General features: G+C 45.9%; 1 protein-coding gene and 1 long non-coding RNA gene across 5 annotated transcripts in view; one reads left to right on the top strand and one right to left on the bottom strand.

The window, feature by feature from the left end:
• The window catches only part of LOC141990849 (uncharacterized), a 31,191-nt gene extending 20,639 nt beyond the window's left edge, over nucleotides 1-10,552 (bottom strand). Inside the window, exon 1 of the long non-coding RNA XR_012640275.1 lies at nucleotides 10,385-10,552. This is a non-coding gene — a long non-coding RNA (uncharacterized LOC141990849). The remainder of the gene's footprint in view (nucleotides 1-10,384) is intronic.
• Nucleotides 1-25,639, top strand: part of ARHGAP22 (Rho GTPase activating protein 22) — a 234,616-nt gene that overhangs the window by 75,535 nt on the left and 133,442 nt on the right. The window contains exon 1 of one of the 4 annotated variants that reach the window (XM_074958577.1): nucleotides 15,091-15,275. The exons of the other annotated variants lie outside the window; for them this stretch is intronic. Coding sequence (XP_074814678.1) covers nucleotides 15,224-15,275 — 52 coding nt within the window. The 5' untranslated portion in view covers nucleotides 15,091-15,223. Of the gene's footprint in view, nucleotides 1-15,090; nucleotides 15,276-25,639 lie in introns of those variants that run through there. 4 annotated transcript variants of the gene reach the window in all.

The following is a 25,639-nucleotide window of genomic DNA, read 5'->3' as shown; positions in this document are numbered from 1 at the left end:
GATTGTGGACCTAGGCCTGGTCCCTCTGGAAACGATGCAGGTGATGGGGCTGTTTCCGTTGACTGTGAACTGCTCTCCGCTGGTGCACTATGTTGGGGTTCAGGCTCTGGCTGAGCCTTTTGTGTAGGGTTATCTGCTGCTGCTGGTGCAGGTTCGGTGGGGCCCTCTGGTGTTGGGGTTGCAAGTACTGGATTCAGTGCTGGCAATAGTTCTGGTGCTGGTTGTTCCGCCAGTTCCGGTTCTGAGACTGGCTCTGTCTGGCTCTCTGTGACTGGATCCACTGCTGCTGTTGCAGATGTTGGTATGGGGTCCAGTTCCATCACCTCTGACTGGGTCCTGGTAGAAGTTTCTGGAACAGAGCTAGGTGTGACAGCTTGCTTAGCCTGGCTGTGGGTGACCATTCCCACCCTCTTGGCTAGCTTCACATGATTGGCCAATTCTTCCCCCAACAGCATGGGGATGGGATAATCATCATAGACTGCAAAAGTCCACGTTCCTGACCAGTCCTTGTACTGGACCAGCAACTTGGCTGTAGGCAAGTCAAAAGAGTTTGACTTGAAGGGTTGAATTGTCACTTGGACCTCTGGGTCGATTAAATTGGGGTCCACTAAGGAAGCATGGATAGCCGACACTTGCGCTCCGGTGTCCCTCATGCTGTGACCTTCCCGCCCACACTCACAGTTTCCCTCCGCTCTGAGGGTATCTGGGAGGTATCTGGGCCTGAGGACCTCTGGTGTGATTCCGGTGCAATGAACTGTAATCTGTTGGGGTTCTTGGGGCAGTTGGCTTTACATGCCCCGGCTCGTTACATTTAAAACATTGTCCAGCTGACAGGTCACTGGAGCGAGGTGAGTTGCTGGAGAACGGTGTGGCGGGACGATAAGGTGTCTGGAGTGTTCCTTGGGGTGTAGTTGGGGCCTTGGGCTGCCCCCGGTAGTAGGGTGTGGTCTGAGGTTGTCCCTTCTGGTATCCGCTCCAACTGCGACCAGGGTTGTTCCTCTCTCCTCCCACCACCTGTTTTGTTCCGGTTTGCCCCGCCTCTCTGGCGGTCTTAGAAACCCTGCTGATGTGCTGCTTTCGGCGCATGTATTAGTACGATGGTGGTCCATGCAGGCTAGCTCGCTGGTGCAACAGCCTGTTTGGTGTAGGACTTTTAAAGCATTTGTAATGAGCCATGTGGAGGGCAGTCAAAGGACATCTTGGCCAACAAACAGCAGAGCCCAACAAGAGACCCATAGCATATGGGGGAAAACCAAGAGCCAAGCAAGAAGCTGTTCTGTACCAAGGCAACTCAGGGCTGCCCCTGCCCCCACCAGTGCCATTGACTCCAGTGGGAGTGGGAGTAGGCCCTCAGGGTTGTGAGTACTCATTGATCCCAGATCAGAGACCGCACAGACGTTTTCCTGAATCTCGGACCTGGTTTAATCCTGCCTCCCCCGGCTGCTCATGACAGTCCACTCAAGCTTTTTGCTTTATTCTCCTGTGTATTGTCTCCTTCCACTCCTCATCTGAGGCCTGCTTTTATGTCTGACCCCATGTCCTTGGAACAGCCTCCCTCTCCTCCTTCAAATATCTTCTGTCCCTTGGCCTGCTCTGCAGCCCTCCCCTTGCCCCTTTGTTATACCTCTTCATGCCTTACAGCACAAGATCTTCAGGGGAGGGGATAAATGCAGAAGGTATCTTAGATGGCTGGTGTCCACCGCCACCCCGTTCTGCATTCACAGAGCTGCTGTAACACTTGTGTTCACTTGCACAGGGGGCAATGGCTGGTGGATCTACTGAGCCACAAATTCACAGAGCCTTGTGCATTGGGGCAGAGTGGGTCTCATAGATCTGACATGCAGCAGATGTAGGATTGCCACCTTTCTAATTGCTGGTAACCGGATCCCCGAGGCCCCACCCCTGCTCTGCCTCTTTCCCTACAAGGCCCCGCCCATTGCTCGCTCCTCTCCAGTCCCAGCTCCCTCGCTCACTGGATCCTCTCCACCTCCAGACCCCTTGCTTACTGGATTGCCTCCACCTCCCTCTACTCTAGGCCTGGAACAGGAGCTACTGCAGCCTGACAAGCAGCCTGCCTGCAGGTAGGAGGTGGCCCTGGCTGAGCAGAGGCTGGTGCGGGTTAATTACCTGGCACCTCTCCCCACCCAGTGCTAACTGGACTTTGTACTGACTGGACACTGCCAAGTCCCCTTTCCGACAGGACTTTCCAGTCGAAAACCGGTCACCTGGCAACCTTAAATGGCACCTGGACACAGAAGCCAAACCAGACTATTTGGGTAAAACCTGGACAGGTGGCAACCCTATGTAGCTGCAGGTTCTGTGAATGGCTACATCTATGTAACGTTGCACCCCATAATGCTTTACAGAAATGTGCTTATGAGTGTAAATATGACATAACTGGAATATGTTTTATGCTAGATATGCCATGTAACATATCTTTGCAAAGGTTATAATCTACTGAATGTGTTCATCCTATTTGTACGCATGTATCATTTTTATATCTGAAGTTATGAGCATTGGCTCTATGCTTGTATTTAAAGTGTTTGCTGTAGGAAGCACATAAGACAGATTTGGTCAACATAGCGTGACGGGGTTATTTACGTAATTGGGAGTACTTAACTAACAATGGACTTTGAGAAACGCCAATCCACATCTGAGCTTTCCTGGGAACGTTCAAACTAACATGTAAACAATGGCATCGGCCTGCAAAAAGCTGAATCATTCATAGACATATAACATGCCCAGGTGGCTAGAGACCCTATCCTGTGGCTGTGATGTTGCACAAGAGAAAGACTATATAAGGCCATGGAAGCCCCTCCATTTTGTCTTCAGCTGGCTCAAAAGATAACCTCTCCACCCTAAAGAGATGCCCGAAAGAAACTGAAACAAAGGACAGTAACTATGGGTGTGTGAGTGCTTGGTGGACCCAGACTAGGAGGAAGCCTAGTCTGTAAAAGAAGCTTATTGGAACATCTCTGAGGGTAAGATTTACCTGCATTTAGTTTCCTACTGTATTAGGCTTAGACTTGCGTGTTTTGTTTTATTTTGCTTGGTAACTTACTTTGTTCTGTCTGTTATTACTTGGAACCACTTAAATCCTACTTTTTCTATTTAATAAAATCACGTTTTACTTATTAATTAACCCAGAGCAAGTAATTAATTCCTGGGGGAGCAAACAGCTGTGCATATCTCTCTATCAGTGTTATAGAGGGTGAACAATTTATGAGTTTACCCTGTATAAGCTTTATACAGAGTAAAATGGATTTATTTGGGGTTTGGATCCCATTGGGAATTTGGTACCTGGGTGTTGGAGACAGGAGCACTTCTTAAGCTGTTTTCAGTTAGTCTGCAGCTTTTGGGGGACGTGGTTTGGACCTGGGCCTGTGTTTGTAGCATGCTAGTGTGTCTGGCTCAACAAGGCAAGGTACTGAAGTCCCAAGCTGCCAGGGAAAACGGGCTCAGAGGTAGTCCCAGCACATCAGGTGGCAGTCCCAAGGGTGTTTCTGTGACCCAAACTGTCACAGTCTACACATACAGCAGCATGTAGAGTACATAGACTGCACACCCTTTAGCACCCATATAAATAGCAGTGTGCATGGTGAGGCACTGCTTAGGCTAGTAAAGACACGCCAGAGCCTTAGGATATATACCTTGTATGGCTCGCCACATGCCCACGCAGTGTCTCCCATGACTACATGGCTATTTACACTGACTCCTTGCTGCTGGAGCCCTTCCCCACGGCATGCAGATCAAACATAGACCAGGCATTTTGCTCCTCATAACGCTAGTGAAGGAAACTCTGCTCCAACAAGTTAAAAGTTTCAAGGTACTTATTTAAGGGAGGAAAAAATCCAGAAAGCTACAGTGATGTTTCTGGTGCAGTTGGAGTGCCTGTTAGTGCTGGCAGCTTAACTGCTCAGTAAAATATACTGACTTGAAAATATCAGCTGGGAGTCATTCTTTGGCATGAAGGTAGGAGAAAGAAAGCACCAAAGGTGTGTGGGAGGGAGGGGGGCAGGCAGAGCTGATAATGTGCCACTCTGACATCTAGAAGGAATTCTAATTGGTAAACTACTATCCGGTGTGTTTATGAACCTGTTTCTTTCTGAACGATCTACTAAAGCCAGTTTGAAGTGGCAGCTGGCCCACTGTCAAACAGCTGCAGGGATCTCCCACGCAAAGCCCTCCTTGTGTTTGCATCTGAAATTCTCCAGAAATGCTACTGTGCTATCAGTGGGCACCAGCTTGCACCAGGCTTTCTAAACAAGACAGGGGAGAGATTGACAAGGATGTGGCATGCAGCCTTGGGCAGAACATTTCGGATTTGTGTTTTTCTTTTAAGTGTTTACGTCATGCAACAGAACTGTTGTTTTGGAAACAGAATTTTAAAAGCTTTCATTAACTTTTGCTATGTGTTTCTAAAGTGCCTGTTAGCTAAAGCTGATGTTTTCAAAAGTGCTGATGGGTCTTGGCTGCTCAATTTCCATTCATTTTAGTGGTGTTTAAGGGTCTCATCCAGCAGATGTGCTTAACTTTATCCTCCTGCGTGGTCCTGGTGATGTAAGTGTAATTCATATTTTACAACCTGTTAACTTAAGTGTTGAAGTAACGTATGCACTAGCTCAGCCACAAAATCTTGGCTTGAGGCAGGAATCACTGGGTGATATTCTCTGGCCTGTGCTCCACAGCGGATGATCAGAGTGGTCCCTTCTGGGCTTAAAAATCTATGAATAAAGTTAAGCACATACATTCATTTCGTGCCTGTGTGTTTACCTGCAGTATTTCAAAAGAGCTCAGCATGCAGCAGCTTCTGTGGAGAATGACTGGTGTAAACTTCAGTGGAGTTGCACAAGATTTGCTGATGTAAGCTTTTGGCGGAAGGGGTTATGGGTTACAGTTGGTCTGTACAGCATTGAGCACAACAGGACCCCAACCTGGTCGAGATCGCTCAGTGTGCTATTGTAATACAAATAAACAGTGATAAAATAACTGATCAGACTCAAGCCCTGTTACTGTAGCATGTTTGTAAGAAGTGCAGCTTTCCTTATTTCCTTCGAGACCCTTTAGGGGTGATAGGAACATAGCTTTTTCCGTAAAGAAACTAGAGTTCAGGTCATGCTAATTGTAACTTGTATTTTTAACCAGCTCTAAACATTTACTTTCCCCAAAGCATCCTTCCTCCATCCCCATTTTCTTGGCAGGTGCAGAACCCTCCGACCCCCACCTCCTCCCGGCATGCACATTCTTTCAACGACTGACTTGAATCCCAGCCAGCGTAGACAGATTGCTTTGTAAATGTAGGATTATAGTGTGCTTGACATCCATAAACCAGAGCTGATCTAATTGCAATCCACTTAAGATGTTGATAACTGCACCCGCACCTAGTACCAGGCAGGCTCTATATCATGCTGAACTCAAGCCCAGTTCGTAAGCTCTGTTTTTGCTTTTAAAGCACCAGGTGTCTGACGCTAAATGAGTCTGGGGAAAAAAATAAGTGGGGGCTAATGGAGATAAGAGCTTTGAAAGTGGGAGAGTCCTACATTACAGGGGAAGGTCTGGGAGGTTAGGCTAATAGGGTTGGTAAAAAGAGAACCTGCCTTCCTTGCAATGACAGACAATCTTGGAACCCTTGTTGGCCCCCCCAGGATCTGAGCTGTGCTTTTAACATGGCCAACCTGTGGCTGCTGCGAAACTGGTAGATTGTTAAGGGCCTGTCTGCACTAGGGACCCCTGCACCAATGTAGCGACACTGATGCAAAGTTCCTGTGAAGATACAGGCCCCCTGTACTATTGCAGTGATGTACGTTTGACACCAATGCAGGGCATTTACATGGAGCTGCACCAGTCTAGTTGCAATGGTGTAGTTATATCTGCCAGTCAAGTTACATCAGTGCAAAAATCTCTCAAGTAGACAGACCCTGGGTGCTAATAGTGGAGCATTTAGGTTTGTAGAACCGTGTCTGTGTCATTTGGACCTAGGGTGACCAGATGTCCCAATTTTATAGGGACAGTCCCATATTCTGGGCTTTGCCTTATATAAGCACCTATTCCCCTCCCTCCATCCTCCTGTCCTGATTTTTCACACTTGCTATCTGGTCACCCTGTTTGGACCTGCAAAGCCTAGCAGAAAATCTCATGAGAACAAACTTTCTCGTGCAAACTCTGTTCCTTCTTATTTCTGGTGAACAAACCAGAGTTCAATGGGGTTTGTACAGCCCTTGTTTCTGTCCCCATGGATTCAGAGGTCTTGATTGCTCATCAGTTTTTGCTGATGGCCACACCCAGTGCAGCAACAGAAACACCCACACCTTATTGCCAGCATTGTGACCCAAACATGTAACAGCTGTGAAGATGGTAGATGGCGCCATGTTCAAGATATTTCTTTGGCATAAGCAATTCTCTCTCCTGAACATTATTAGTATGAGCCTGTTTGAGATCCATGAAGGTATCACAGGCGGAATGAGGGAGTAACTGGCAATACAGGAGTTGCAAGTTGGGTGATGGTGGGGATCAGGAGAGGATCAAGGAATCAGGAGCTGACATGAATAAATTTTGTTTTTCCTGTATGCCCTGTAGGCCCAGGGGGCGGGTGGATTTCCTCAGGCCTGTGCAGCACTTGAGATCCTCAGATGGGCAGTGCTCTAGGAGCAAAGGGCCTTTGGGTGCAGGGATAGCAGTGGTGTGCCTGCCCCTCCCACCCCCGGTTGTTAGATTTGTTACCTCTGGAACCAGGAACCTGCCAATGAAGACTCGCTGTACTGAGTCAGACCAATGGTCCAACTAGCCCAGTATCCTGTCTTCCGACAGTAGCCAGTACCAGATGCTTCATAGTGAAGAACAGAACAGTACAACTATCAAGAGATCCATCCCCTGTCATGCAGTCCCAGCTTCTAGCAGTCAGAGCTTTGGGACACCCAGAGCATGGGGTTGCGTCACTGACCATCTTGACTAGTAGCTAATACATGGACAGAGAGCTAAGTAGCTTGCTTGTTTTATTCAGCTACTGCATTGCTTCTTGCTCTGACACTCTCTCTATTGCTCCACTACTAGGGCTCTTGATATCTACAGGTGCCCTCTAGTGATCAGGCATAGAACACGCACAATTACAGTCCTCCCTCCTTATTGAGTTGCTACCCCAGCCCCCAACATGTCTAACCTAACATTATAAATTGCCAGTGTAACTAAGGAGGTCAGAATAGAGCGTCTGAGCACTCCAGACAGAGTGAGAGGATTATTCTGCCTCTCAGCCTTAACTATCAACTATTTCAACTCCAGACTGAGTTGCTTAGGTGGTTTTCTTTGGTGCACAGGGTAACACCTCTCAGGTTCTGGAGTAGACCCTTGAACAGATGCTTCAGATGACAATTCATGTTCTGGTTCCTTCATGCTAGTAATCAATGGACCTGCAGTGTCCTGAACTTCAGACCAGAGCAGGTACAGACGGTGTCTTTGTTTTGGGGGTAAATCTTGAATCTGCTCGATGTTACGATGCCAAATCACATCAGGTGTACCTTCTGAGTTTGGATAGTATCAGGAACCCACTTGTGGCCACCTCAGTAATCTCGAGCAAGAGCATGTTATCCCATCCATAACTCTGTAAAAAGTGTCCACAGTCCTTTGCTTGCACTGATACTGACAGTGCTATCCCTTGCCTTTGGATAGATAGAAACCGTTGGTTTTCAAGGTTTTTTCTCCAGCACTTTTCACCATCACAGAAAATGAGAGCGAATTCACAGAGGTGTCTATGTTTTAGGAAGTGATTTGCTATTTTGGGTGCCCAGTTGACATCTTGAGGGTGCTTGAATTTCAGAAAGCGCTGAGCACCCTGCCCTGTCCTCTTGAAAATGAAGGTGACTCAAGCTGGGTACCACCCAACACCAACGTAGGCCTGTGTTCCTTATCCACAGTAGGATCTTCATCCTTTCAGTTTCACCCAAAGGATTCTGTTCCATCCCAGTACTGTCTCTTTTCCTTGCTCCTGTCCCCTGGGTGTTACTCAGGCTGCTCCTTTCTTTGTGCTTTAAGATGCATTCAGTGAGCTTTAGCATGTCCCTTTAGAGGACATGCACACATCTCCAGATAATTACTATAACTCTACAGCTGGCTGAGGCAGGAAGGTCAGAAGCTAGGATTAAGTTTCCTCTGCAGACTAGATCTCATGGGCGAGGAGGCATTGGGTTCATTGGGGCCTGTAGCAGCAGCTTACCAGGTGCAGCATTGGGCACATCCATTGCCTCAGCCTACATTCTTCCCAGCCAATTCTACCCCTCCCCTCCCCCAGATACTATTGTATTAACTCTCCTCTGCTGGAGCAAAAGCCAATCTTCCAGGGCTTTACCCTCCATACAGGCCTCCCCACAGTGAGTCACAGTCCTTTACAGCCCACCCTAGCTCTGTCTGGCTCATCCACAGGTTTCTCTTATATAGGGAGCCCCACAGGTCATGTGACCGTAACATGCCCCAGCCTTTCAGTCCCATCACCTGAGAAGCGGGCTAATCCAGGCTGAGCCCAACTGCCCACAAAGGGCCAGCTCACCCTGTGACAGGCTGTCTAACTCCCTCTAACTCTTGAGCAAACGAGAGAGTTTAATCACCTCTAGATTCCTAGGTGGTTAGCTTTAGAAGAGACCACCTAGGTGCTCAGATACTGTGGTGTACAGCATGGTATAAATACCTATGTAAATCATCTGAAGCAGACCCCTTGCTTTTTATCTGGAAAAACTTGTGTCAATGTTAACTCATTCCTGCTTTAATTCCCAGTACAGACATCGTAGAAGCCTGATGGCTAGTTTTCTCGATATGTACCTGCGGTAAAGTAGCTGGCAGATTGGCTAATGTCTCTTGCTGTTCTGTCTGGGGCCTACAGTTGATTTCGTTTTCCTTTAGGGATGTACAGTGACACTGACACTGATCACTATCCAACCAAATTCTGTCCTTGAAGAAGGATTTGAAAACAAAAAGAAAGAAACTGTAAACACAGCAGCAGCGTTTAAAATGAAAAAGGGGAGAGTTTTCCCAGCAGCCAGAGCTATGGCACATATGGGCATCGTGAAAAGCACGCAGCAGGATCATTTGGGGGGCATTTGTCTCCACATTAGGAAATGGAAAGTAAACGCTGCTAAAAGAGCCTCTAACAAAAACCAACAAACCATAAAATCCAGAATTGAGCTGCGGCAGGGAAGTAGCAGCAACCATAACCGCATGATCCTAGCATCCCCAGAATGCAAGTAGGAGAGCAGGGCTTTAGTCAGCTTCCCCCTGAGTGCCTGCTCTTCATGGAATGGCTGAGTGGGCAGCCTGCAGCCAGCTCCCTCCCATCTGTTCTGTTTCTCTGAGCTGGAAACAAGGAGGAAGATCAAGTGCCATGCAATCGGACAGCTCCCCACATACTCCATTGACCTCAGTCTGGGACCTGTCACTCCAGCCAAAAGCACCTTGTTACTGACCCTCCAAACTTTCCATCTCATTAGGTCCTGTTGGAAATTCATGCATGGGCTACTTTTGAAAAGAGCTTTAATTAAGCAAAGTTATCAATGATTATTGTTTTAGAGGCACCAGTGTCCATTATTAAGGTTGTAGCCAATGGTCCACCATAAGGCTCAGGAAATAGCAATAAAACCGCAAAATGAATGAACAAACCCCTCCCTCTCTCCTGTCCTCTCCTCCCCTGCCCTCAAACAAACAAACAAACAAAGCTGTAGGCCAGGATTCTCAGAAGTAGGAGCCTAAAGTTATGGCTCAAATAAAAGGTAGCTTGTACCAATGCAACCAAAACAGAGTAAACACACGTAATCAGTGCGTAAGATACATCCGCGTATGTTACACTGGTGGATCTTTCTAGTGTAGACAAGCCCTTAGGGTCCTAAATATGTCAGCTGGTTTTTCAAAAATGCTGTGCACCCAGCAGCAGCAACTGCCTTTAATGGGAGCTGCTAAGTGCTTGGCTCTTTTGAAAATAAGCTCACTTACTCAGGAGTTGAAATCAGCTTTTGAAAATCTTGGCCTAAAGTCCAAGTTGGTAAGTGCAGTTCAAGAGAAAGATATACAGTTAATATACCTTTAAAAGGCCAAAACATTAAACACTATGGCAATCCCAAGCCAGTTTGAGTGATTCCCACTAATATTATGCAGAATAATGGTCATCTTTAATTGACCATGATGAGAATATTACTTAGCTCTTCTATAGCACTTTCCATCCTTACATCTCCAAATGCTTTATGACAGATGTCAGTATCATTATCCCCATTTTACATATGGGAAAACTGATGCACGTGGAGGAAGAGTTTCATCAAACAACTTCATTATCAGAGAGCATTTGGTTTCTATGGCTGGAAAGATATGACTATCTCCATATATCCCACAGTACAAATTGTCCTGTGCTTACCTGGGATTTTCCTTTCTTTGAGTGGAAAATCTTTTCAGGAATTACAGTATTGATGTCCCTGCCTCGGGAACTGAATCTTGTCTTTCTTTTGCTGCACATCTTGTTTGCTAAGGCTTTGCAGCTGGCTAATAAAGTATTCATCAGCTCATCAGAGTAACTCTCCAGTTACCTTTTCTTAGAGGTCACAGCTTCTGTTTTTCTGGCTCCTGTTGCAAGATCAGACCTTGCAGGAGGAGATCCCTCCTGAGGGGAAGGAAAATGGGAGACTGACTTCCTGATAGGCTAGATCCAACAACCACGGCCTCCTCCCTGGCTAGCAACAAACAATACCTATCACTTCAGGCTCCTCCTCCTGGATCTGTTGGATATTCCCAGGCATCGAGCTACTGGCATGAGGGCACACAATAGAGTTCTTGTCCATCTCTGGGAGAAAGTCTGTCATGAGAGCTTTGGAGTCCCCCTTGGAGTAGAATCTGAACACCTTTTTCTTAACCTCAGTGTGAATAGGTTGATGGATGATGTTGCCAGAGTCATCTTTACATCCATGAACACCTCTAGGTGGCAACTCCACTCTCCCTGTTGTTTTCATTGGCTGCTGAGGCAATGCACTTCGATGCTGCATGTTTATGTGTAAGGCCCAAAGACATGTTAAATGGGCTTTTCGTCCAATACAGAACAGTCTTGGCTTCCCTCTGGAGTGTTGGAGACCTGGCTTCTGCAGGAGGTGTTGCCAAGGATGTTCTTGTTTCTGAGTGAAGTAGTCAGCTCTCTGTAGGTGTTTCTTACTGCCCTGAGCCCCACCCCATAGTTACATTGCTAGATAATATCTGGTTGTCAAATGGATTTGACAAGAAATATACTTGTCAGCTAAAGTTTTAGGTGGCAAATCTTGTGATATCTAAAACGTCAGATGACAATTGGTCAGTGAGGTGCACAATGTATACGTAAAAAGAAAAGGAGGACTTGTGGCACCTTACAGACTAACAAATTTATTAGAGCATAAACTCACGAAAGCTTATGCTCTAATAAATTTGTTAGTCTCTAAGGTGCCACAAGTCCTCCTTTTCTTTTTACGGATACACACTAACATGGCTGCTACTCTGAACAATGTATACAGAATACATGCAGCATACACATGCTGTTGTATGTAGGATATACTAGTGTATATGGGGTTTTCAGCTTCTGTAGATACTAACAGGGCATATAGAGGGTCCTATGGGTACATAGTGTGTATTGGGTGTACAGAGTCTTAGGTTATTAGGGAGAGACATGATTTGTCTGTAGCTTGCTATTTTCAACCTCCCTCTAACCTCCCCTTCTCTCTCAAACCACAGCTATTTTACTGAAATTTCACAGCTAAACTGGATGTAATTCCCCCTCTCGCCCCCAATCTATTTGGTAGGAATAAATAACTTTGCAGCTATAATGATGTGAAATGTTCCTAATCCTTTGTTCTTTGAGCATTTTCCTAATCACCACCACCTCTTCCTCCTCCTCCTCCTTCTTCTTTTTGCCAACTAATATTTGATAAACATACACTCACACTTTGAAAATCTCTTACGGTAAAGAGCTTTATTTACAAAAGACCTTTTCAGAGTGAGGAGTTTGCTTCTGTGATTTGGAAGATCTTGAGGCTTGGTTTTGTGTGAATATGGGAGTCTGAATAAGCCCTGGGCATAAAATTATGGGTGAGATTTCAGAAGCACTCAGCACTGGCTTAACTCTGCTCCCATTAGAAAAAAAACCTTCCTAACCATAATGATAGTTCAGCCCTGGAGCTGGTTACCTAGGGAGGTTGTGGGATCTCCCTCATTGTGGATTTTTAAGATTAGGTTAGACAAGCATCTGTCTTGAGGCTCCTTCCAGCCCTATGTTTCTATGATTGGTAAAATTCCCATTGTCTTCAGTGGGAACAGAGTTAGACCAATCCTGAGCGCTCTTGAAAATCCCTGCCTATGTGCATAGAATCGATACTCATTCTAAAACTCCTGCAATGTAAAATGCATTCAAGTGCCACGTGGTCAACACATCAGAAGCTTCCGCCCCCATTTCTCTTGGCATTGTGTTTATTTAGACTGTATTTTGAAAAGGTTTCTATTCTAAAAGCATCACAGTGTCACCGTATGTGAAATCCAATGACGACAACCTTGTCTGCATTCTCATGGGACCACTTAGTTTAATGCTCACAAAGAAACAGAGAAAAGCTTCTTGTTGGCTTCCCAAGGTTCCTTGGGACACTTTAGTGTACTTAGAATTTAAATGTGAAGAAGTGACACCTGGTAAACGTAAACATTCATAACACATTCTAAGGCATGTGCATTTCTCAATAAGTGACACTGACATTTGGATTGTTTAAAAGTGAAATGTGTTTAACTAAACAGCGGCCTCTATTGGTCAACCTGATAGCACAGAACCATAGAACTGTTGGGCTGGCAGGGACCTTGAGAAGTGATCAAGTCCAGCCCCTTGCACTGAGGCAGGACCAAGTAAACCTAGACCAGCCCTGACAAGGGGTTTGTCCAGCCTGTTCTTAGAAACCTCCTGTGATGGGGATTCCACAGCCTGCCTTGGAGATTATGTGGTACTTAGCAGTAGTTACACCTTAAAATGCATAAAGGCTGAGTACCTGCTAGACAGAGGCTAGGAACTGCTTTAAAGTATACCTGCTTGTAATTGCTCCCAAGGGCCCATCTGCTAGACAGTGTTTGCTGGTGCACAGTGTGCTCTGACCACAACCCCTCCCCGCTCCTCTCTGACCTGGCAGTCAGGGGGATCTAGTGAAAATGTGTTATATAGAGAGCCCGGTAAGTAGAAAGCTTCCTCTTTCCTGTGGACTGTTTGGAGTTTGGTTTTGGGCTGAACTCAGGGAATTTTGCCAGCTTAATACCCAGGCATTGTGGACAGGTGGTTTGTGTGTCCACCCTCCCACTCCTTGGCTGGAGTGCAAGCTCAGAAAATGAATCTTGCTTCAGAGAAGAGAGCGGGTTCTTGCTTTGTTAATGTTCTTTGCACAGACTTCTCTTTTCTCCTTGTGAAAGGTTTCAGAGATGCTGATGGCTAAAAGGCATTTCCAAACAGGATTTGCCTGCCCAGCGTAGTTCATTTCAGAGTGGCTTGCAGTTGTTTCTCCGAGTAAGAAGAGACAGACAGAATAACTGATTCTCTTGCAGCAGTTGGTTTGGAAAAGATGGACTTGCATCTCCTACCACCTGGTGCTTTGTCAGCACAGAATGCTGGCATTTAGGGATGACTCTCACTAACAATAGCAACAGAGTGTCCAGCAGGGACCTCTTCCCTCTGAATCACCTAGAAAACGAACCTTGACTAGTCGGAGAGCAAGTAAACTTCCACCCTATAATTCATTCTGGGTGCTTTGGGACAATCTCTTCTGCTTTGGGAGCCCAATCTAGAGACCTGCTAGGCACCTGAGACTCTTATTGAAATCAATAGGAGATACAGGTCCTGTATGCCTCTCAGGATCAGGCCTGTCCTGAATAGATGTAATTGTTTTTCAAGATGGCGTTCCTTGTTTTTAAACTCCTCCATAATCTTGCCCCAGCCAGTCTCTCTCTGTCTCTTTGATCCCCTACGTGTGTCTTCATTGCTGTTGTTGAAAGGCCTTTCAGTTCTGCAGTTTGGCCTCCTGCCCCCAGAACTGCTCTCCTGTATCTTTCTTATCCAATCTTTCGCTTGTGCCTCCTAATTTCTCTCCCTCTGCTGTCTCTTATTATTGAGCTCCTCAACCCTAGCTTTTTACAGGGGCCCAGGTGTATCAGAGGCTCAAAGCAAAACAAAGCTGCATTATTGCACTGTCAAACATACAGCAGGGATACACTCTCCGAGGCAGCAGGTCTTCAAGAAACAGGGACCATGCCTGTTTTAAAACTGAGAGCTGAACGGCCTAGAAAACAAACCTGGAATGATCAGAGTCAGTAAACCTCAGTGTGATTAGTAACCTTTTTCCTTTGACCTGAAAATGCGACTGGTGCCTTGTCTGTGCGGCTGGTGCTTTGCTGGGTTAATGCAATTAAAAGTGGGTGTTTAAATAACCCCATGGAATATTGCTACAGTGGCACTGACCTTTAAGAGAAAGCGAGGTCTCCACAGGCCTTGGTGCTTCCCAGTAGAGCGTCTCAGAGATATACTGTTAAGGCTTTAATCTGGGGAAAGGCAGGGGAATGAGACGTTTCTTTCTTCTGCTGACATCGTTTTGCATGAGGTTACATGGCCTTTCTGGTGTCTTTTTCTGCACACTTAGGGTTTACATTCAGAGTCTGTCTGCTGCCCTCCGGCTAACAGAGAACAGGCATCTGCTGCTCACATAAAGCCCCCTCTCGTGGCCTTTCACTCCTTCAGAGAGGGGCGCATATAATTAATAAGCGGTGGAAGTTTAATAGGCAAAGGAGCCAGTGAAATGCGCTGGGGCCAGCCAGAAATATAGGAGATAAAGGAGCAGAGACCCGAGGCAACAATCTGCTAGTTCTCAAATTGATTAGCAGGGTCTGTTTGTGTTTGGGATGTTTGCAGGACTTGGCAGGGAATGAGCTTGGGCTGCACATCTTAGAGGGTTGGTGTGAGTTGGGAAACAAGCAGGGGAAACTGTCCAGCCAGCAGTGTTACAAACGTGCAGGGGGATCAGAGAGAACAGAATGTCTGAGCATCGGCCAACGGCCCGGGAAGACTCAATTTGGGGCCAGCGATGTAGCTCTGGCCCTTTGCATCCTCCTGTGGTACCTGCTGCCTAGGATGCTGCTGGGGATACCTACGTGATGGGGAGCAGTCTCGTGGGAATAATGATGACCAGTTGGCTGTGAGGCTTGGAGAGACGCAGCACCTGAGATGGGGCTGTGCTGCTGCAAAGACTGGAAAGGCCGCTCTCGGGAGCCCAAAGGTAACTTTGCCTTTCAAAATCTCCCTGCAGGCTTTAGAGGCAAGTCTTCCTCCTCCTCCCCCACCTTCGCCTCCCCCATGGGTTGCTATTTTGCATAGTATAATTGCTTCTGGAATGGCACTACCTTGTGGCCTCATTAAGCCAAATTGGCATTGAAAAGGCTCCTATCTCTGAAGTTCAGTTTTAATGTCCTGATGTCCGATTCGGTCAGAACGAGAGCCGTTCCTTTTGTTCCCCCCCTTTTACCCAGTGCTGAGATATGTGAGCAATGCTATTCAGCGGCAGTGCTGCAAGGGCAGCCCCTTGCTGCGTGCCAGCTTCTGAACCAAAGCAAGCAGTTACATTAGGAGATGCTGGCTGAAGGGGCTCGGCGGGGCGGGGGGGCGGCAGTGGCTGCTCTCAGTTTATTTCACTTTGATTTCAGTCGATCGGTGATCAGTGCACAATATGTACATTTCACGGACTCTGAGTGCTGCATGCGATCGGTGTTCTGTAAAATCATTAATGGGTCGAAACTGGGTCTTGCCACTCCAATTTATTACTAGTCCAATCCTACCTAGCCTAGCGTAAGTTGGATATATATGACTTGGGTTTTAGCAGCATAAAGTGGAATGGCAAATTGGGTCAATTCCCCCTATTTTCTGAGACTATCAAATCCTTTGAAAGGTGAGATCACTTCTAAAATGGTTAATAAACAGCTGCAATGGTAAAGCGCTGTGGGTGTGAATTATATTAAAAATACAGTTCAATCTTTTTTCTTTTTCCAAAATGTAAAGTGAAACTTGACAAATAAACTACAAAGGTTGCCCCGGGGGAGTCAGGCACTGTATTTCTCATCTGTTCCCATTTATTTCCTGTGAGACTTAGATCCTTTCTGAAGAACAAGACCTTCAGGGGATTAGGAATAGTTTCAGGGTGCAGGTAAGCCGGAGGAGTCTGGACTCTCTGTCTCTGTCTCTGTCTCTCTCTCTCTCTCTCTCCAAGCAGGAGTCCTGACTGGTCCTGTAGCCGTATTCAAATTAAACTACAACACATATTGGAAAGAACAATGTGATTTGGCAACTAAACCGTCAGCACAGTTGGTCAAACATTTTTCATCTCAAAATTTTGGGGGATGAAAAACTGCTTTTTTTTTTTACAATACAGAAACCGTTATAAGAAAATTACACTTTTCACTGAATTTTTTTGGTGGGTTCATTGAAAAAAATAAATAATTTGTGAAGAGGCTGTCAAAAAAACAAAATTTTTCCATTTTTGACAACCAAAAAAAAAAATGTCTTTCGACAATCGAAAACCAACATTTTTCAGGTTTTTGATCAAAACCCTAAACATTCTAGGAAATCTTTGACATAGTCAAAAAATGTCCGTTTTCTTTGAAACTTTTCCTGGAAAGTGAAAATACACTCTTTGACGAGCTCTAGCCTTCAGGGTCACAGTTTTAGTTGTAGGGCAGTGGTTCTCAAAGCCGGTCCGCCGTTTGTTCGGTGAAAGCCCCTGCTGGACCGGACCGGTTTGTTTACCTGCCGCGTCCGCAGGTTTGGCCGATCGCGGCTCCCACTGGCTGCGGTTCGCCGCTCCAGGCCAATGGGGGCTGCAGGAAGGGCGGCCAGCATGTCCCTTGGCCTGCGCCACTTCCCGTAGCCCCCATTGGCCTGGAGCGGTGAACCGCAGCCAGTGGGAGCCGCGATCGGCCGAACCTGTGGATGCAGCAGGTAAACAAACCGGTCCGGCCTGCCAGGGGCTTTCTCTGAACAAGCGGCGGACCGGCTTTGAGAACCACTGTTGTAGGGTGTTAAACAGATTGTATTTGATTTTGATCTTTAAAAAAAAATATAAAATGTTTGGTACAGCATTAATGCAACATGTAGCTTCTATACGTCCATCACTCCATACAATTTTATTATTCCAACGAGTCATAAGTCAGCATATATGAGCTTCATTCAAACAAATAAAAGTTGATATCAAGAAGAAAGCTAAATGAAGAACAAATAATGAGGTAATATCTATCCAATCAGCTACATTTGAAAGGGGCAGATGCTGAAATGGAGTTAATCCAAACCAGATGAGGCGCAATTTGTCCCCCTGGGCTCTCTCTCGGATGGGAGCTCAGAAGTGGCGAGGGTCAAATCAAGGTGATCATAAATGTGCCTTGTTTAATTTAACTCAGAGACAACGGACAGTTGGTTAACATGACTCCAAAGCTGATTATCCCTTCTGCTAAGGCTCACAAATGAGGACCCACGATAAGATGTATCACTCTCCTCGCTACAGGTGGGCCCAAACCAACCCCCCAGATCAAAGCAACCCTAAGTTTTGGCTCTGGAGTTCTACTAATTTCATTCCTGGATTGAATGAGGCTTGAACCCAGAGTCCAAACTCTTTGATCCCAGTTATATTGGTATAAATCCAGAGTCAGTCCATTGACTTCAGCTAAATTACTCCAGTTTACACCGGTACAAGTTAAATCAGAATCTGGTTCTATGTCTTCAAAAGGGGAAGATTAATACACTAATCCACATCGCTCCCCCAACATCATTCCCCGCCCAAGGGGAAACCCTTTCTAAAGAGAGAGCATTTTAGTCAGCACACTTCATTTAGGCTCAGAAGTGTCAAGTGTTTCTGTGTCAGATCTGTACCATTAACTAAGCCTGAAAAGCTTGGCAACACCACAGACTTTTATCCCAGTTGAGATGAAAGTCCAGCATTAGTCAGGCTGTTCTTTATCTACAGAGCCACCTGGCCAGGCAGAGAGGCCAGAAAATACAGTATACGAGTACCTCATACTAACAGACATTGCAGGGCCTTCTTTCCAGCTTAGCCCATTACAGTGCCTGCCACGGGTTATTTTATGTTGAAAGTATATGTGATGCCTCCTTTAGTACAGTATAAATGTTTCCCACTGTAACAACTCTCTCTTTCAGGCTGATTGGAAAGAAAAAGTCCCAGTCAAATTTCTTCCCCAATATTGGTTATGGACAAACAAGCTTTTATAAAACTGGAGACTGGTGCAAGTTTTGTACTGTATCAACCTGATTTATGGGCAGCTAGAGAGGCTGGGTATTTTCCACCTCAATCTATATTAGAGATGGGCCTCAGCTGCAGAACTGGGGCCTGGATTTGGGATCTCAGCCAACTTCTCCTTTGGTGTGGTGCCACTGAAGTCAGATTGTGTGTGTGTGTGTGTGTGTGTGTGTGTTTCTGATCCCCATGCTGTTCTCACACCAGCTTCCATGGAGGTTCTCTTTGGGTCTGTTGCTGCTGCAGCGCAAGGCTGTTGGGAGACTTTGTGCTCTTGGCGGGTGGTTTCAGAGCATGGCTCTGTGCTGCTGTTGCTCTGGCCTTTTGCCCGTGCGCTTTAACTGGCACCGTTTGTTGGTGGGCTCTGGCAATCCTGGTGGTGGATGCAGGAGAGATGGCATGGCTTGTGGCCAAGGCACTGATGGTTGCACACCTTGGGCAGTTGTGCTGATCCTGCCAGTTTCTGCCTTGGTAAAAAGAACAGCTCGGTCTGTCCCTGGCACCTCAGATGGCAGCTGGCAGGTGAGTGGATTATGACCTGGAGGGAGACCGAATCACAGATCTTCCTGTCTGTGAGTGATCAGCAAGGGTGTGGTGTCCCAGGTCATGCACCCAGGCCTGTGGGTGCCCAGACACCCAACCACATCCTGGCCTCCACCCCATGTCTGCTAAAATCTGCTGGGCCAAGAAGCTCATAGGACTAGAGCCTCAGCCAAGGCCCCACCCACTGGAGTGCTGATTGAAGGATCGCCTGGCTTCACTGATTGGTCCTAACAGGCTATTTAATCCAAAAGGAGGCACAGGAAGCTGTCTGAGAAGCAAGGTAACTTCCTGTTGTGATTGCACCAGTCCCTGCTTGTGCCTGCTTCCTGCACCCCTGTTCCTGATTCCTGACTCACCCATGCTTTCGCTTATGCTCCCACCATACTCCTGCACCATTCCTGATCCTTGCCTCTCCTCCGATTCCTGCTGTTATACCTTGCTTCCATCAGTTACCAGTTCTGGCTCTAATTTGAGTCTTGGCTCTGGCATTTTATACCTGACCTCTACACTGACCCTCAGCTTTGATTCCTCACTCTGACTTTGGCTTGATTCCTGGCTCTGATGGTCGGCAGTTGACTCTGGTGCTGACCCTTAGCTTCGTTCCCCAACCTGGACGCCTGCTCTGCCCACAAGACCTGACTCTTGCTCTGACCACTAGGCAAGACTGCCTACATCCCGGGCCATAACATAAGACCCCACGTTATTGCTTTAGGAGAGATTAGTGCAGAAAGAAATTTGAGCCCATGCAAACAGCCGTGGTGTGCTTGTCTTGCCCACCAGCAGGAGAGAGACCTAAGTAACAAGAAGTCCACTTCATCTGAAATGGTAATGCCTGAGTAGCAACATCTTCATCAGAACAGTTAAGAGGTAGAAATAAGTGACAAAGAAAGGCCAACAGCATTTTCAGCAATGGTTACACAATTGGGTTTGCCACGCTTGTGAAAGGTGCTAGATTCACTGGCAGTGGCACTGCATCTACGCAGTATGCTCACTGAGACCGTGTGCTTGACATGGAGGAGTGATCAGTCCAGTGCTTAGGCATCTTGTCCATGATTGTCAGTAAAGGTGGTGAGACTTTGGGGGGATGAGGGAGAGTGACTGCTAGGAATTGGAATGAAACTGGAGAGAGAGGCCACCCTCCAGCTGCTTGCAGTCCCTGCTGGCCTGGGCCAGATTCTGACATGCATCTTGTAGGTGAAAGTGACCAGACCCCTTGCCAAGTCCCCTGAGCCAGGCTTGTTCGTTTTAATTTAATTGTATCCCTTCCTTTTTTTGTCCTTGATTTTTTTGACATCAGTTGTTGTTCCCTTAGAATACCTACAGGAAAATATCTGCAAACCAATGACAGGAGCATTTTTCTATAAGTGACTTTCCAATGGGGCAATATAACTGTGAAGATCAACAAATATTCCTTTTGCCGCCATTAATTTGTCCATCAGTTTGCTCTGTTTGAGTTAACTCTGCTAAGAGATATATAGTGCATTCACTGCCATAAAAATCAAACCCCAGTGAACTAGTTACTACGAATTCCAAGCTCAGGCAAACATGAGCCCAGACCTTCCAAGTTCGCAGCCAGCTGCCGTTTGCCTGTTAGATTTTATCTGGCGTCAGAGTGGCTGCTGATTGCCACTGAGTGCTTTGTGGTTGGATCCTGTGCTTAAGGTCCGAAGTCCAGTGAGCACAGTGAGAGATTGGGGTTTTATCTGAAATATTACAGCTAGCTGGGGTTCCACCTGTAATCTGATGTGGAGAGTTGAGCGGGGAAAGCCATTAAAAGAATTCATTTGCCCATCCAAAGAATAGGGGAGCTTCTGTTGTGATAGAGCAGACAAGAAAATCAGGGAAGATGGTATTTAGCAATACATTTATTGATAATAAATATTTTAAGCTTCATTTAACCTAGCTCAGCCAAGGATCTCAAAGCACTTTACAAACACTGAGTTGGGTCTCATAATACTACCTCTGTGAGTTAAAGAATGGAGTGTTGCTAAGAATCACAAACTTGGGGAAGTCTCTTGTTCACTGTCTTTTCTTTTCACTTTTTTCTCATTATTTTCCAGATTTTTTTTCCAGTTTTCATAGTTCTTATTTTAAAAAAAAAGTCTTCCACCAAAAAATATGATATGTCTGGCAAACGGGACTGTGGCCTGGTTACTGACTGTGATTTCATTCTTTGGCTCCCCCTTGGTGAGGTTGTGCAGAGCCATGGGGTGAAAGATAGCACACTTCTAGCCGTTTGGGTTCAGGCAGTCAGCCGGTGGGCTGTGTGTGGGTAGGTATGTATCTCTGTCACACTGAAATCTCATTTCTTTCATAGGAGGTGTTATGTTTTCCTTTGATGTTTAATAGGACCGAAGCACTTTCCTACAGCCAGGTACCTTTCCTAAAGCAGGCATGCACGTCCTGCGCTGGTATGTAAAGTGATTTCCTTCATCTCAACAGTTAATCAATATACAATGGCAGCTGTGGGGCTCTGGATGGCTTACAGAACGGACCAATTTGTTTGTTTACCTGTACAAGTTCTTCCTTGGCAGCCATTATCTTGTCCTCCAGCTGCTTCAGATCAAACTACTACACAATTAATCATTTCCTGTTAAGATGCTCTCACTGAGAAGTAAAAGCTGTATCATAGCTAGGAAGCACCTCTTTCCTGCCAGGCCAGTGCTTAGCCAAACAGCTGAATTTGCAATGGAGTGCGGAGCCATTAATCTCTAGGCTCCATGTCAGCAGTGAGCAGATTATTACCATCAAAGAGCCTGGGGACAGTGTCCGAGGGCCAAATGAGCTGGTGAGTGTCAGCCCAGTTCCTCGTCTTTGTCATAATAATAGTTACTACAATTTGGCTGTAGATTTTAAGGCTAGAAGGGACACTATGATCATCTATTATTATTATTTATTATTTCTATTACCATGACATCTAGGAGCTCCAGTCATGGACCAGGTGCTGGACAAGCATAGAACCAGATGGTCTCCAGTTTGACCTCCTGTATAATATGGGGCATGGAATTTATTCCTAGATTGAACCCGAATTGGGAAGGCCATTGGTTAGAAAGAGGATCACTCTAAAGCAGCCGAGATGAGACTGCACAGTCCCTAAAGTGGCTTGGTGGCTAGCCCTGCATTCTTTGATTATTTTTATCCTTGTAGTTAATAATAGAACTGGTCAAAAAGGAATGAAATTCCAGGATTTTTTTGTGAAAAATTCATTTCCACCCCCTTTTTTAATTGAAATTCCAAATTTTTAGTTAAATTTTTAAACACTTGAGCAGCTCTGATTAATAAGGAGTATAATTGTGGAAGCATTGGTGCAGTTTTAACTGTAGTCTGGAAATCCCATCTGTGATTTTGTTTGTTTCCACAAAAGCAAACGCTGTCCTTTTGTCCTGAAGCAAGTGAAACTGTTCCTGTATCAATAGGATACAGAAATCCCATTAACCTTCATCGGCTCCATCCCTTATGCACCAAAGAGGAGGGAAATTAACCAATATCGTTTCAAAGGCATTGCATGGTTGCTCATGGGTTCAGGCTTTTGCTCAGTCCCTGTGCTCATTCTAAGATTGAGGCTGGGTGCTTGCTGAGGAAAGCTGGTCAGAGGTTTTCCTTTGACCCTTTTTTTTTAATGGAAAATGGATTTCTGATTTAAAACATCTTTTTCCCTGTTTTTGGTTGGAGAAAATAGAAACATCATTTTTGTTTTTCTGAGAGAAACCACCTGCAAAAATTTTGATTTTTTTTCTTTTTAGGGGTTTGGATTTTTTTTCACAGAAAATGAAACACATTTTTGAGAGGGTCGAGTACTGAGCACTATCAGCTGTCACTGATATCCATGGTAGTGAAGGTCACTGGTCATCTTGTAGGATTGTACCCAAAATGTGCATCTCTGGGCATGCTGCATGGGTGGCAGCAGGATAGGGGGTCCCCTGATTTTTCACACTTGCTATCTAGTCACCCTAGGGGTGTTATATGAGGCAGAGAGCAATGGCAGGCTGCTGAGATCAAGTAAAGTCAGCCACAGGCAGTGTACAAGCAGTCACCAATGTGAAGGAGAAAAAGGAGGCGGGCTATGTGGGAGCAATCAGGCAAGGACAATGAGGATACACTAGCTACTTGGCTTGGCTGAGACATTTGGACACCAGCTTCCTTTGGCAAACAGGCAGCCTACGTGCCCCTTGGATGAACTGCCTTTTATGGCCTTCTGTGTTTAACCTCTTGTACAACTGAACTTAACACCTGAAGACTTCATGACTTCCACCAAATCCATGACCTCTGGCTCGTTTAAATGGTTATAGCTCATGGACTTTACTTAGTATCTAATCTGATTTCAGGCTCTCCCTAGAGAGTGGCTCATGTATGCTCTTGGAGGCACCTGCAGTGACATTTCTTCTTCATTCTATTACCATATCTTGTCTTTGCCGCAGGAAAGTTACCTAAATGGAGGTAAGGTGAGAGGTGTATCCGTGCCACCATCTTGCTCTTTCTGAATATATCATTTCTGATAAAAACATTAAAAAAAACTATGAAGATTCTGTTTTCTCATCGCTTTCTATCATTTTCTGTATTTTGATATAGTGCCTACTTACCCAAATCTCCTAATTGTGTCCTGATTTTAAAGACATGCTGGTGCAAGCCAAACCTTGTATTGTCTACAGTCAGAACTCACACCCGGGTGCACACTAATATAAATGCATCAATCAGTTAAATGTGCCGTGCAAAGACTTTCTGAAACAAAGATCTTTTCTCCCCTTTGAAAATAGGATTATTCTGTAGACGTGTTCACATCAAATGCAATCACATTACAGGTCTGTATATGGCAACCTCCCTCCCCCACCCCCCGCTAGCCCTGCAGCCCCCCTGCTCCCATTGCTAAATGAGATGCTAGGGCATCTAGGGAGCCAGAAGATGCAAAATGACACTGTTACTCCAAATATAATAATACCTAGCTCTTATATGGCCCTTTTCATCAGTAGATCTCTGAGTGCTTTACAAGGGAGGTTAGTATCATTATCCCCATTTTACAGATGGGGAAACTGAGGCATAGAGAGGGGAAATGTAGAGCCCAGGTCCCTAGAGTCCTCTTGCACTGCTCTGTTCACTTGCGTGCACTGCTCCTAGTGACCATGTAGCTGGAAGGGTACTCATTTTAATCTTTGTTACTGGCCCAAAACCTCTTTAAATAATTTCTAGAGTTAAACACACTTTAATATTATGGAATTTGAAGTTGATGCATCTCTGCCTACCATTAATTTGTCTCTGGGGCACAGATATAAAAAGTTGTGCTACATGAAAGAAGTCCTGATAGAAATTAACCCCCTACCCCACACCTAATTCCTGCTTTAGTTTGCACTCTAGCATCAACCTACCCTAGATAACTCCCTTTTTTTTATTTTGGGGACAGTCAGGGTCACACTGTTTGGAGTTTACATTTCAAATGGATAAACTCAGTCTGATAAGGGCTTGACACAGCAATGGAAGGAAGGACTCTCAGAAGCTAAGTGATATTGCAATATTAACCCCTTCACAGCCCTATTCATCCAGGAGAACCCTTTAATAAGATGTCTCTTTGAATCCAAGCATATGCCTACAGGGATGGGCAAAACTCATAAGAGTCATGGTGAGTGTGGGGTGAAGGTTTGTTATGGCCAAATGTGTCTGGTGTGTCTTTAAATGTCATTGGCTTGACTGGGAAAGACTGAATAACTGCCCGGGGCAGGGATTGTCTGGATAGCGATATCTTATGCTGTGTTGATCACATTATTGCTTATTATTTGTATTACAGTAGCCTCCTAGAGGCCCCAGCTGAGATCAGAACCCCACTGTGCCAAGTACTGCATGGACACATAGTAAGAAACAGACCTGCCCTGAAGATTTTACTGTCTGAGCAGAAAAGACAGACAAAGGATGGGAGAAAGGAAGTGCTATTGTCCCCATTTTATACTAGGAGTTTGGAGGGCTCAGGAAAAACTCAGGGCTTGTTTGCAAGGGAAGAAAATCTGGACTCGCTGTTCCTGGTTAACTCCATATATGGCGTCACAGTGAAGGGCAATTGCCCCTGTATTTCCCCTCTGTGGTCTACCAAGGTCACCCATTCTAGGCTGACGGCTCCTCAGTCATCACGTCTCTCGGGTAGAGACCACGTCCCTCTCCCTCCTGACTTGAGTTTTGTCCAGGCTGCACAGTTCCCTGCCTACACTGTGAATTTCCCTGCAAGCCAGGCTGCCTACAAGGTCAGCACCTCTGCTTTGCTCTCTCCAGAGGCTATGACCGGGTTAATTGCCAGTATTTAGAAGTTACCCCACAGCTCTTTCTAAGCAAGCATGTTTATTCTTAAGGTGAAAGCAGGACAGAGAAAACATAGTAAAAACAATAAAAGAACCTACAAGCATGCTAATAAGGTCACCGGTAATCACCCCATTCCAACCTCAGGTGCTGGCAGGTGTCAGTCGTTCCAACCCTTCCCTAAGGCTTGGGGGGGGCCCTCTGGACAGAAGGTCTTGTCTGTGTGCTGGATCAGAAAGCGGAGCCTGTGTCAGTTTAAACTCAGGCTGTTTATCCCAAAGTCCTTTCTTTGTCTGCTGATCTCTGGAGAACCTAGTATATGTGAGCCTCTCCAGGTGGTGTGACACCTGTCTGGTGGGTTACAACCTGGCTGATTTGCCTCAATTACCCCCCCCCACACACACACTGCTTTCAGTTCCTGAAGGAGCAGTGGTAGCCCTCCCTCCTGGAGTAGGACACAGTCATACATAACTCATTCATTTAAAACAATAGATCCCAAAGATACTTAAACTTAATTCAAGGTCTCC

Source organism: Natator depressus, chromosome 7 (genome assembly GCF_965152275.1).
Source record: "Natator depressus isolate rNatDep1 chromosome 7, rNatDep2.hap1, whole genome shotgun sequence".
Lineage (NCBI taxonomy): Eukaryota > Metazoa > Chordata > Testudines > Cheloniidae > Natator > Natator depressus.
Note: the sequence above shows the minus strand (reverse complement) of the source record. Positions and strands in the feature narration are given on the sequence as shown.